This window comes from Pristiophorus japonicus, chromosome 5, assembly GCF_044704955.1.
Source record: "Pristiophorus japonicus isolate sPriJap1 chromosome 5, sPriJap1.hap1, whole genome shotgun sequence".
NCBI lineage: Eukaryota > Metazoa > Chordata > Chondrichthyes > Pristiophoridae > Pristiophorus > Pristiophorus japonicus.
Window position 1 is genome coordinate 195,835,899 of NC_091981.1, and position 13,119 is coordinate 195,849,017.

Below are 13,119 nucleotides of genomic sequence, written 5' to 3' on the forward strand. Positions count from 1 at the left end.
GCAAATGTTGCACCTCCTGCGTTTGTACGGGAAGGTGCCGTGGGAAGGGGAAGGGGTGTTGAGGTGATTGACGAGTGGACCAGGGTTTCACGCAGGGAACGGTCCCTTCAGAATGGTGAAAGGGGAGTGGAGGGTAAGATGTGTTTGGTGATGGAATCACGCTGGAGGTAGCGGAAATGATGGTGGTTCTGGGAGGGAGGAGAAGGGGTGAGAGCAGAAGTGCGGGAAATGGAGCAGTCGAGGGCCACGTTAACCATGGTAGAGAGGAATCCTCAGTTCTTTGCCGCTGTTATGTGCAACCTTCCCCTGCAAGAAAGAAGTATGTCAGTGAGAGTCCTGTAATATGTTTGAGAGATGTGATTGTCATGGTTGAATAGCTGCCAGTGTGTGCGAACTATGGGTGGGAGACTTATGGCAGTGCAAAGTGTGTGAGGGAAGGCATATAATGGTTGAGTACTGATTGATAGAGATTGTTAGTAGTTGGGTGATGGACGATGTAGTGAATTGGGCAGAGGATGAGGCTAGTGGTGCAGTTGGTAGGATATGCCATTTGAAGATGAACTCACCTTCACAATTCATGTGAGATTGTTAAAACTTCTTCCTGCACTGCTTCCATGTTCTTGGAGCAACACTCTTGGCATTGACCTCCGCCGCTACTTGTTCCCACTGCCTCTTGAGCATCTGCCTGGAAAGCCTCCTGCATCCCCCGCCCCCCCCCACCCCTGTGGATACAGGACATCTCCTTCTTTCCACCTCTTCCACCAAGACCTCCAGTGCAGTGTCTGAAAACCTTGATGCTCACTCTCTCGTATGTTCAGCAATTGCTCATAGTATCACAGCACAGATTCAGTTTTCAAAAGACTCCCACCAATTCTTGCAGCCACAATGCACCTCCCCTTTAAGAGGTGCAAGTAGCCTTTAAGTAGCACTAGCCACTCGTGATATCGGGCCCTCGCTGATGCATGCAGCCAGTGAACAGCACGGATACCGGTGGCTGCATGCAGCATCATGTAAAGCAGCAGGCAGCACAAATTTTGAGTGCTGCCTGCAATGCAATGAACGGGGGTGCAATCCACACACCCGTTTTCAGAGGTTAGCCAATTTCTCCCCCATGGTCTGCTTTAAGACAAGGTAGGATGATCCGTGGGATAGCTATGAAGTGCTGAAGTGTCTGAATACTGGCTGGTAAATTTTGTTGCATTCATATTGGACATGAACAATTTTCGTTTGAGACCATGGTAAGCTTGCTTCAAAATGTCTAGCTTCCTTTTACGAGGACTGGGATGAAGGGAAAGAATAAGTGCTAGTACTGCAGATCTCAATTAGAGTGACCCACTTTCCTTGCATGCAACAAAATCTGTGCAACAGTATATGATAACACAACTTCCTTCACTGGTACACTTTTACAGGGCTTTGTATAAATGAATCCAGATTGGGACAGTCTGTCAGCCTAGTTCTCAAAATGATATGAGAACATGGTCACCAGCCTGAAGGTGTCTTCAGCTGAGAGCTATAATTTCATGAATAATGCATATTAATTAACCAATATATTTCCATAAAGACAAGAGATTCAGTCCCAAGGTACTGTTACATGTCTCCTAGTGGCTAACTGAATCTGGAATTCATGGAGATTTGGGAACGGTCCAAACGCTAACCTGCTCAGCTGTAGGCGGTTGGTTATCTGTTCCCAGGGGTCTACCAATGCTTTTTAAAAAATACATGATTTTATATCAGAAACCACTGAAGGTTACACAGCTGTTTAAAATGCTGCCACTTTCCATATGGGGAGCAGGGTTAAGGCCAGACATAACATTTTGTGCAATAAAGAACGAAAAAAAGGTGAAAATAGATGCTGTTGGCTGTAAAAGAAGGCAGTTAAGAAGCCTGGAAAAAAAACTCTTCAAATATTTACTGTGCCATGTGTAATTTACATGGTTCGTGGGGGAACAGTGCAGTTCAATTAGACAGACACGAGACTTCCACCTGCATGACCTTCCACTAAATGGACAGAAAATTTGGTCGACTCCATAATAGACGAGTGATCCTTCCAGCCTGATTTTCCTCGCTGTCCAGGCAGTAAAGTCAAAAGTATACCCCTATGTATTGGAAGATTAATATTAAAGTTAAAAGTGCAGCAATAAACACTTTTTATTGCAGATACTGCCACCTCATACCTGAGCCAAAATGCCAGGGATCTGTTGCAGCTGGCAATGGTGGAATGGTTAAAGGGGATGCTCCACAATTGGATTCAACAAATTCTCCTTGGACACTGACTGGAGAAGAGGCGTTGAGCTTCAGTGCTGCCTTGAGTGGTGCAATCTGGTTAAACTGAACTCGTGACAGGCAGCCGACAAACCCTGGAGTATTATACTTCTGTACCTCCTGGTCAATGTTTCCAATTTCTGCAACAACAAAAAACTTAAAATAAGCATTAAGTATCAGATTCAATCTGAAAGTGGACACTGTACTGTCATAGATTATGATATCTATTAGTGAGCTGCGTAAAAGGTAAGAATTTTCAAAACGAGTATTCATATTCTAATTAATATTCATTCGTGGCAGGGGAAAAGGAGAAGTTGCAATCTGAATACATATAGAATGATTATAATACCCTATTTCCATGATTACAGTAATGGCCCAGTCATATAGGCCAGTTAAGAAATCAAGGCCTGGATTTCCCTTCGAGTTGCACCAGCACCCACGCATGGCTCAAGTGGACAAAGGCGGAAAATTCTTCTGGAGCTGCTTGCTCCTGTCGTTTCTGGGATTTTCTGCCATGACAAGAGATGTGCAATATATCTGCCCACATATATATTGACAGGTGTATGTTAATGATATGTAAATGATGGAAATATTTCATCCAATGTATTTTCTGACACTTGCACCGCTGGAACACTGGATGCCAGGGTCCCATGTTGCCATATAGCACCATTATGGCAACAGAGGGGTGATATTTACAATTTTTAAGACTGAGAAGCCTAGGACAATCAATTGCACAACCCAAGTTTTAAAAGAAAACAGGCTGTTGATGCGAAATCAGCAGGAGAAAAAGTTAAAGGTTTATTTTAAAGAAAAAGTGCTTCACAAGATTTGCTCCCTTTTATAATGGCCTTGTGCTTTGCAGCCTGCCACAACCGATCTCTCTGCCCCCTTCAGGGAGATTTATTCGTGGAGGCCAAGCAGCCCATATAAAAAAAGCATTCTAATGACCTGAACCAAAAGAAATGAGCCAGGGTCAGGGGATTGTGGTGGTTGGAAGTCCTGTCCTGCTGAAGGTGTGCTGGGATTCCTGAACTGGTAAAACAGCATAGAATTATCATAATGAATCAGAAATTCAACTTATTTTTGTGATTCATAATTTTGTTTCTTTTATTCAAGCATATATACAAAACATTGACGACACCATAATGAGCAGAGAGAAACATAAAAATGTCTTGCCTTATTTCATGGATCTGATGTTGCCATAATTCACAAATATTGAATTCGTAAAGGAGTCACGTATGTCTCCTACTGAAATTTAAAATTAGAATTGCACAGACCTGCAGAGTATCTTCAGCAAACTACATGAACCATAATATTGCAATTATGCTTTTGGCAAACAAACTCTTAATTAAATGCAGCATTTTAAACTAGTTAGTCTCAGATTCACTTTTTAAAAATAAACAGCAGAAGCAGATACAAATTCATCAGTAGATATTTTTATGTAAATACGTACTACAAATTTCAATTTACTTTTTCTGTGATAGAATTATGGGCCCAAGTTTCCACATGATTTGCGCCTGATTTTTAGGAGCAACTGGTGGAGAACAGACTATCTTAGAAATCGCAATTCTCCACATTTTTTTTTCTGCAGTTCTAGTCAGTTAGAACAGTTTCACTTTGGAACAGAATTTTTTCTTCAAAAGGGGGCGTGTCCGGCCACTGACGCCTGATTTCAAAGTTTCCACAGTGAAAACGTACTCCAAACTAACTTAGAATGGAGCAAGTGAAGATTTTTGTAGAACTGAAAAAACCTTGTCTACACATTAAAAAATCAGGTGCAGGTTACAAATTAGGCGTCCGGAACGAGGTGGGGGGGGGGGGGCGGGGGAGGGGATTCTATAATAAATCCTTATTTATACTTATACAAATATTATACAAATAAATCCAACCTGAATAAACATTTACAAGCAAAGAAAAGATTAAATAAACCATCTTCCTACCTGTGTGAAAGTGCTTCAGCCAGGGAGAATGCTGCAGGAAGCCTCACAAGTTGAGGCAGCCGTTCCCGTGGGGGGGGCGGGGAGGAGGCAGTCATTCGTTCCCGTGGGGGGGGGGAGGCAGTCGTTCGTTCCCGTGGGGGGGGGGAGGCAGTCGTTCGTTCCCGTGGGGGGGGGGAGGCAGTCGTTCGTTCCCGTGGGGGGGGGGGAGGAGGAAGCCGTTCGTTCCCGTGGGGGGGGGGGAGGAGGCAGTCATTCGTTCCCGTGGGGGGGGGGAGGCAGTCATTCGTTCCCGTGGGGGGGGGGGAGGAGGAAGCCGTTCGTTCCCGTGGGGGGGGGGGGGAAGGAGGCAGCCGTTCGTTCCCGTGGGGGGGGGGAGGCAGTCATTCGTTCCCGTGGGGGGGGGGAGGCAGTCGTTCGTTCCCGTGGGGGGGGGGGAGGAGGAAGCCGTTCGTTCCCGTGGGGGGGGGGGAGGAGGCAGTCATTCGTTCCCGTGGGGGGGGGGAGGCAGTCATTCGTTCCCGTGGGGGGGGGGAGGCAGTCGTTCGTTCCCGTGGGGGGGGGGGAGGAGGAAGCCGTTCGTTCCCGTGGGGGGGGGGGGGAAGGAGGCAGCCGTTCGTTCCCGTGGGGGGGGGGAGGCAGTCATTCGTTCCCGTGGGGGGGGGGGAGGAGGCAGTCATTCGTTCCCGTGGGGGGGGGGAGGCAGTCATTCGTTCCCGTGGGGGGGGGGGAGGAGGAAGCCGTTCGTTCCCGTGGGGGGGGGGGGGAAGGAGGCAGCCGTTCGTTCCCGTGGGGGGGGGGAGGCAGTCGTTCGTTCCCGTGGGGGGGGGGGAGGAGGAAGCCGTTCGTTCCCGTGGGGGGGGGGGGGAAGGAGGCAGCCGTTCGTTCCTGCGGGGGGGGGGGGGGAGGAGGCAGTCGTTCGTTCCCGTGGGGGGGGGGGAGGAGGCAGTCATTCGTTCCCGTGGGGGGGGGGAGGCAGTCATTCGTTCCCGTGGGGGGGGGGAGGCAGTCGTTCGTTCCCGTGGGGGGGGGGGAGGAGGAAGCCGTTCGTTCCCGTGGGGGGGGGGGGGAAGGAGGCAGCCGTTCGTTCCTGCGGGGGGGGGGGGGGAGGAGGCAGTCGTTCGTTCCCGTGGGGGGGGGGGAGGAGGAAGCCGTTCGTTCCCGTGGGGGGGGGGGGGAAGGAGGAAGCCGTTCGTTCCTGCGGGGGGGGGGGGGGAGGAGGCAGTCGTTCGTTCCCGTGGGGGGGGGGGGGGAGGCAGTCGTTCGTTCCCGTGGGGGGGGGGGGGAGGAGGCAGTCGTTCCCGATGGCGGGCATGGGGGAAGGAAATAGTGAGAAGGCTGCAGGAAGCCTCACAAGTTCAGCAGCCATTCCCCGACGGTTGGGGGGGAGGGGCGGGAGGCCGTCGAGAAACGACTGCCTCAACTTTCTGAGGCTTCCTGCAGCCTTCTCACTGCTGCAAGAAGCCTCAGTGCTGATGTGCTGATGGCAATGTGCTTTTATTAAAAAATGTTCAAAAATTAAACAGCTGCAAAGAACTACAAAAATGGCCGAGTGCCAATGTTTCCTTCACACTGCGCGTGTGCGAACGCTCCAACGCGCACGCGCAGCGTTGCCGGCAGGAAAAAAACTAATTTAAATGGTACCCGCCCCCTCCCACTTACAAAATCGGCGCGAGTGTAGGCTCCGCCCCCCTGGGCGCCACGCCAAGCAGACATGGAGCTGCAGGACGCTCTAGAATCGCGTGTTTTTTTCCGGCGCCGTTTTCGGCGCGAAAAACGGGCGCCCAGCTCGGAGGGGTGCCCGTTTTTTATGGTGTGGAAACTTGGGGCCATTGTATCTAGTAGCAAGGCCAAATATAGTTCATTACTTACTTGGGTTAGAATAATGGCCTTCAAAGATCTGTCATGAACTAATAGCTCATAATGAGGGAATGTGACAAGCAAATATTTGTAATTTCACCTGCAGATAACCTCTATCACAAACATCTTGTTTCTTCTACAAGACATTAGACTAAAGTGCAAATTACTTTATTTTATAGAAAAAAAGCTCTAAAGGAATGATTATTATCACAATTTCCATTTATACAGGCAATACAAGCCCTGAACTAAATGATAACAGGTCATTAGTCCAAACTCAGGTCTTCCATTTCATGCTTTCTATTTCTGGAGTGCTGCCTTGAAGAATATTTGTCCCAAAGTGCCTGTGATTTGAAGGAAACGTGCTGACCTCACTTGTTTACAAACAACTTGTGTCACCATTAAAAATGAACAGCTGACGGCCCATTTTCTTTCACTGGTGTAAATCAGGACTAAATTGTTAAGAACTGGTGCAAATTTCACCAGAATTCTGTTGTAATATAATCTGAAAATGTAGTGGGTGGGGCTCAGAAACAGGATGGTTGAGCAACAGTTAGTCAGGAAGGGTTACAGGGTAAAGGAGATGAGGATATGGGCAAAGGGAAATTTTGGTGCGAAAGGAGAGGAGGGTGAGTCCAAGAGGAGGTGGGTGAGAAGACAATGGAGTTCAGATCCATTAATTTAACAGAATCTACTTTAAATAGCCTCAGAGAGGGTGCAGAAAAGATTTCTGAGAATGGTTCCAGGGATGAGAGACTTCAGTTACGTAGATAGACTAGTGAAGCCGGAGTGAAGATTGAGAAGGGATTTGATAGAGGTGTTCAAAATCATGATGGGTCTAGACAGAGTAGATAAAGAGAAACTATTCCCATTGGTGAAAGCATCAAGAACCAGAGGACACAGATTTAAGGTGATTGGCAAAACAACCAAAGGCGACACGAGGAAAAACTTTTTTATGCCGCAAGTGGTTAGGATCTGGAATGCACTGCCTGAAAGGGTGGTGGAGAAAGATTCAAGCATGGCTTTCAAAAGGGAATTGGAAAAGTATCTGAAGGAAAAAAAATTGAAAGGTAGCGGGAAAGGGTGGGGGAGTGGGACTAGCTGAAGTGCTTTTGCAGAGAGCCAGCACGGGCTTGAGGGGCCAAATGGCCTCCTTTTTTGCTGTAACCATTCTATGATTCTACAGATGGTATTGCAAAGCAAAGGCACTGACATACTTTTACTATTAACAGTTTTGGCTTCCATATCAAAACTACGACAGGGAGTGACATAGAAAAAACTGATAGGCTGTTTTCTATACTGTGTTCTAGAAGCACAACCAAAAACATATCTAACGAAGGGTCATCGACCTGAAACATTAATTCTGTTTCTCTCCAAAGATGGTGTCTGACCCGCTGCGATTTCTAGCATTTTCTGTTTTTATAACTTAAAACATATCTGTTGGGCATACAGGATACTACAGATTAAGGAATGGGTGTTTCACATCACAGTGAGTTCTGACATTATAAAAGGAGAAAAGTATAATTTTCCAGTTCATTCTCTTCATGGGAATAGAAAAGAAAATGAGAGGGGGCGGGTCAGCTGAGGGGTGTAAAGGATTAGGATTAGCACAGTACCCTTTCACTTCCGCTACGTGGATTTGAACCCAGCTCAGACTGATGAACTGGAAGTATCTGCTGTAAGGTAATTAGGTACGATAATATTAATTAGAGTATGAATACTTGTTTTCTGCTGTAAGGGTAGTACATAAAATGAATTTGGATATGGGCCTTCTTCTGGCATATAGGCCTCAGTCCAATGGTCCAGTGGTTAAAAAGCCATACAGTGTTACTGAGCCATGCAGATCAAGAAGATTTCACGTTTAATCCCTAGGCTGTTGAGTTGATCTCAGCACAAATTAGAAGTTTTACTCAGAGCAGCCATGATACTACAATGGCTGATGATGGAAATGGAAAATTTACTTTAGTGGAGGATAAGATGGATATTAAACTTTACTCAGGTTGGGAACTGAGGCACATTGTTGGTGTAGAGTCCAAGAGTGCTAATGTTGCATGTGACCTTGATATGTCTGACCTAGATGTTGACACTGGGTGTCGAAACTGGAAATGTGTTCCATTCCTCAGCACAAACTTTCCAGCTCTTCATTCCGTGGCCATTCTTCATCTGAGCCGATTTAGTTCCGGTACTATCTGATTATGGGATGGGGTGGAAATCAAGACAGATTCTGTCCCACTCAATATCCCTATAAATTCAATTTCCAGCAGGGATCACTGGATAGTGATCACAAGTCGGATCCTGGCTGATTCCCACCCCCTCCAAAATTTAGCACAGGGAAAATCCACCAATCCCCCCCCGGCACCCCATGAAGTCTGAAATTAACTAACTCAACAGTCTAGGGATTAAACCTAAAACCTTCCTGATCTGCATGGCTCAGTAATACAACTATATGGCTCTTTAATCCACTGGACCATTGAGCTGAGGTCCATGTGCCAGAAGAAGGCCCGTGTCCAAGCTTTTTTTGTCTTCGTGGATCATATAGGTGCATAACATGGTGCCTCAGAAACCACATATACAGTTTAAATCCATGTTCTTATTAATTTGCATATAGTTAAGCTGCTTATACTAACAGAATTTTGCAGAGAATATTGCTTTTTTTCTAACTGTCTGTTTATTGCGTAATTGTATTGTTCCAATTTTAGTATTTTTTCGCCAATAATGAAACCACACTGAACAACCCATTTCAAACCAGTCAATGAGAAATATAAGCACAAATAAGACTTAGTTACCTGGGCTTCAATGTTAGATTGCTGGGGTTAGGGACCAGTTTGGACACCTCTGCCGTACATTACCTTTTAACAAAGCTCAACAGAGTCATACATGTCCACTGAGGCTTCGATGGGATTAATGTGAAATAACTCAATTCCACAGGAGTAGCTTGCATTATATAGGCAATATGTAAGAAATAGAAATTGTGCTCGCTGAAAAATTGGTACAAGGCTGGACAGGAAATATTGCTAAGGCACTGTGAAAAACAAACAGCAATGAAGGATTGGCAAGAGCAGTTTGTGTAAATCACATCAATGGGATGTATGAAGCTGTCTGTACTATTGTGAACGCTAAAGTGAACTATTAATTTACGAGATAATTAAAGAGAAAATGAAAAATCTTTTTTTGTAATTCGACTTTATGTCGAGTTAAAGTGAACTTTACCTAGCTTGGGTTTTCCATAAAATACAACACTTGAAATAAAGTCTTCTTTGAATATTAATTTCCCCATAACTTTAATTTATAATTTTTGCACTGTTTCCCTTTATTAATGCAGTCATTTTATTGCTCATTCATAAATAAAAAGTGTGACTAAAATGAAGGAAAAAGTACAGGTAAATTAATCTTTGGGGGAAACAGTTGGGTCCTTTGCACCTTCTGTAAGTGCCCCCTGCTAACGGGGCACAAATGACTTTGCGCCCAGCCGTGGCGCTGCTAACGACTCCCACGAAATTCCATGGGAGTTTGGTGGTAGCGCTAACCAGTAGCGCCCTGGGCTGTTGCGCCACTGTGCACAGCGACTGTTTTTGGCCCGGAGCGAAAATTCGGTAGCACCCAGTGAAGCTGCCATGGGCGATGTAGGCTACTCACGAGGTGAAAATTAAAGGGGAGGTGCGGTGGTGAAAAATTAAAAAATGTCCGATTTACTAGTTGCGGCTTTCTTCACTGCAGATCGTGGGGTTTGTGCTGCAATCTTGCAGCCCGGCACTCCGCTTGTGTGCCAGCCTGCTGCCACGGAACCCCGCACTCTGGTGGTCTAACGATGGCCCCTTCTCTCTGCTGCCGAGTTGGCAGCTTGGCCCTCCCCTTTAATGGAAGGGGAGGGCCCAGTCTTCCCACCAGTGCTACGCGTTCCTCCGAGTAACGCTGGAAAATTCGCGTCCTTTGCGCCCCGGGCCTGCCTGCAGCCAAGAGGCAGTGGAGCATGAGATTTTGCACACCTCTTCCTCTCGGGGTTGGTAAGCCCAATATAGCTTGCGGGGCTGGACTTCTGCGCAAATGGGACGGTACCGAATTTTCAGTCGCTTGTGTTTAATCCAATAAATTACAATTCCAAAGCAGTAAATCACTCAGTCACATTATTCACACAGCAATCTATCCTGTCAGCAGTGCGAACAATAAAATTCACCTCAACCTAGTGGTAGATAGACACAGAATAATACTAATACACCACTCACTGTGGCATAACTGCTTGATTAGAGGGCAGCCATCTCACTTGAGGGGTTTCAAGCAATATCATGAACTGCAAAAGCAAACCATGATGCAAACAGAGCCATAAAAGCCATCCTTTGAAATCAGTGACTGGGAGACATGACATCCCCCCCACCCACCGCCCCCCACCCCCCCACCCCCGCCCTGCACCCTGAATCATTTTGAAGTCAACCAACACACCTTTGAAGGACCACTTGCATTTCGTTCCCAGAAACCTCCATCACCCAGGTTGGGCCTGAAAACTGTGTGGTTTCTCAATCGGCCTTTGGACTAGGTAAGTCGACATGACCCAGTTCTAGCTCGGTTCTCTTCCTGCAAATTGGCAAAATCTTGAGTTTGAACTCCCCCATAGCTGGCCAAACATATTCCCAGCACTGTTTGACATCAGTGAATTACATTGATGAATATGGATCGTAACACATTTTACGAGGCTCTTTTTATTCTATTTTTATTGGTAACAACAGCTGTCAAGACAGACAGCTGTGTGATAATGCCCACACTGAAGAATTAATGATTGAGATACGGTCATTATAAACCTTTCAGGCTGGATTTTCTGATTAGGTTCATCTGTTTTTCAGCCATAAAATGGTTGTGCTCAATCAGCAAATAAGACAAGGATCAGTGACTCCAGCTTTTAAAGTGGTGCTGTCTTTTTTCCAACAACTGTTGCCATAGTGACACAATAGGCTGTTTGCTGGGAATTCCCCTTATTTCTGTGTTTTTTGGAGGAAGAAGAGGGGCTCGAATAAGCAATTAGATAGTGTTAATGAGGATGTGGCATCAGGTGATTCGCAAAGCACGGGGAGTCGGAGAAGTGGGTGAGGATATGTCACCTTCCTAGGAGAGGCTGAGAAGGCTGCCTATGACTTCGCAGGTATGGGTTCTGGAAGGCATGGGTCCTTGCCTGAAAAGGACGTGAGAGGAACATTATACCTGTGTGCAGGATCTGACATCATTCTTAGAGGACATGCGGCAACTGACAAGTCAACAGCACTCATTTGCAGTCACATCAGGGATGATTTGTCTTCCTATCAAGCATTAACGGAGCATATGGCCGGTTCCCTGGATTCTGCAGCTGATCCTCACCTAAGCAACAGCTAGGGACCAATCGGTGCTTTCACCTTCATAGAAGCACATGCTGCACCTGGGCTGGCAATAGGGAAGAGAAGAGACAGCATTCTGCATGTTACTGTCTCAGGGCTTTCAGGCTCTGATAGTTGCCATTGGACCATCCAGCCTGCCGATCAGTGGGGACACGGAGTCAGTGATGAGATGTGTTCTAATGTCCCTTGCAGTGGTCACTGAGGAGTCCCGAGTGTAGGACATTGTGATGCCCTCTCCTCGCCAGTAATGTCAATATTCAGCCCTTTTTTTTTTGGACGAAATTGTGATGGGCACAGCAGGCTACAACAATGCATGATACACGATCTGCAGCATACTGCTGAGTCTGTCAAAACCTGTGTAGGTAATGAAATCATATGGATGATCCACTTGATGAACAATTTTGTTGAGGCATGAACCTTGTTGCAGCAATCCTCTGCTGCTGTTCAGGCCAGTCTTAGTGGGTCATCCAAAGATCACATGGATGAACTTCAACAATTGTACATCCCGGTCTGGAGTAAAAATAAAATGGGGAAGGTGGCTCAACCGTGGCTAACAAGGGAAATTAAGGATAGTGTTAAATCCAAGGATGAGGCATATAAATTGGCCAGAAAAAGCAGCAAACCTGAGGACTGGGAGAAATTTAGAATTCAGCAGAGGAGGACAAAGGGTTTAATTAGGAGGGGCGAAATAGAGTATGAGAGGAAGCTTGCTGGGAACAAAAAAAACTGACTGCAAAAGCTTCTATAGATATGTGAAGAGAAAAAGATTAGTGAAGACAAATGTAGGTCCCTTGCAGTCAAAATCAGGTGAATTTATAATGGGGAACAAAGAGGTGGCAGACCAATTGAACAAATACTTTGCTTCTGTCTTCACGAAGGAAGACACAAATAACCTTCCGGAAATACTAGGGGACTGAGGGTCTAGTGAGCAGAAGGAACTGAAGGAAATCATTATTAGGCGGGAAATTGTGTTCGGGAAATTGATGGGATTGAAAGCCGATAAATCCCTGGGGCCTGATAGTTTGCATCCCAGAGTACTTAAGTGGCCCTAGAAATAGTGGATGCATTGGTGATCATTTTCCAACAGTCTATTGACTCTGGATCGTTTCCTATGGACTGGAGGGTAGCTAATGCAACACCACTTTTTAAGAAAGGAGGGAGAGAGAAAGTGGGTAATTATAGACTGGTTAGCCTGACATCAGTAGTGGGGAAAATGTTGGAATCAATTATTAAAGATGAAATAGCAGCGCATTTGGAAAGCAGTGACAGGATCGGTCCAAGTCAGCATGGATTTATGAAAGGGAAATCATACTTGACAAATCTTCTAGAATTTTTTGAGGATGTAACTAGTAGAGTGGACAAGGGAGAACCAGTGGATGTGGTGTATTTGGACTTTCAAAAGGCTTTTGACAAGGTCCCACACAAGAGATTGGTGTGCAAAATTAAAGCACATAGTATTGGGGGTAATGTACTGACGTGGATAGAGAACTGGTTGGCAGACAGGAAGCAGAGAGTCGGGATAAACGGGTCCTTTTCAGAATGGCGGGCAGTGACTAGTAGGGTGCCGCAGGGCTCACTGCTGGGACCCCAGCTATGTACAATATACATTAATGATTTAGATGAAGGAATTGAGTGTAATATCTCCAAGTTTTCAGATAACAATAAGCTGGGTGGTGGTGTGAGCTGTGAGGAGGATGCTAAGA

At 46.1% G+C, this 13,119-nt stretch overlaps 1 protein-coding gene across 5 annotated transcripts in view; it reads right to left on the minus strand.

Moving 5' to 3' along the window:
- Nucleotides 1–13,119, minus strand: part of LOC139264555 (contactin-associated protein-like 2) — a 2,534,539-nt gene that overhangs the window by 23,945 nt on the left and 2,497,475 nt on the right. For all 5 annotated transcript variants that reach the window (XM_070881196.1, XM_070881199.1, XM_070881197.1 and 2 more), the window contains one exon: nt 2,175–2,402. In XM_070881196.1, the coding sequence (XP_070737297.1) occupies nt 2,175–2,402 (228 nt within the window). The remainder of the gene's footprint in view (nt 1–2,174; nt 2,403–13,119) is intronic.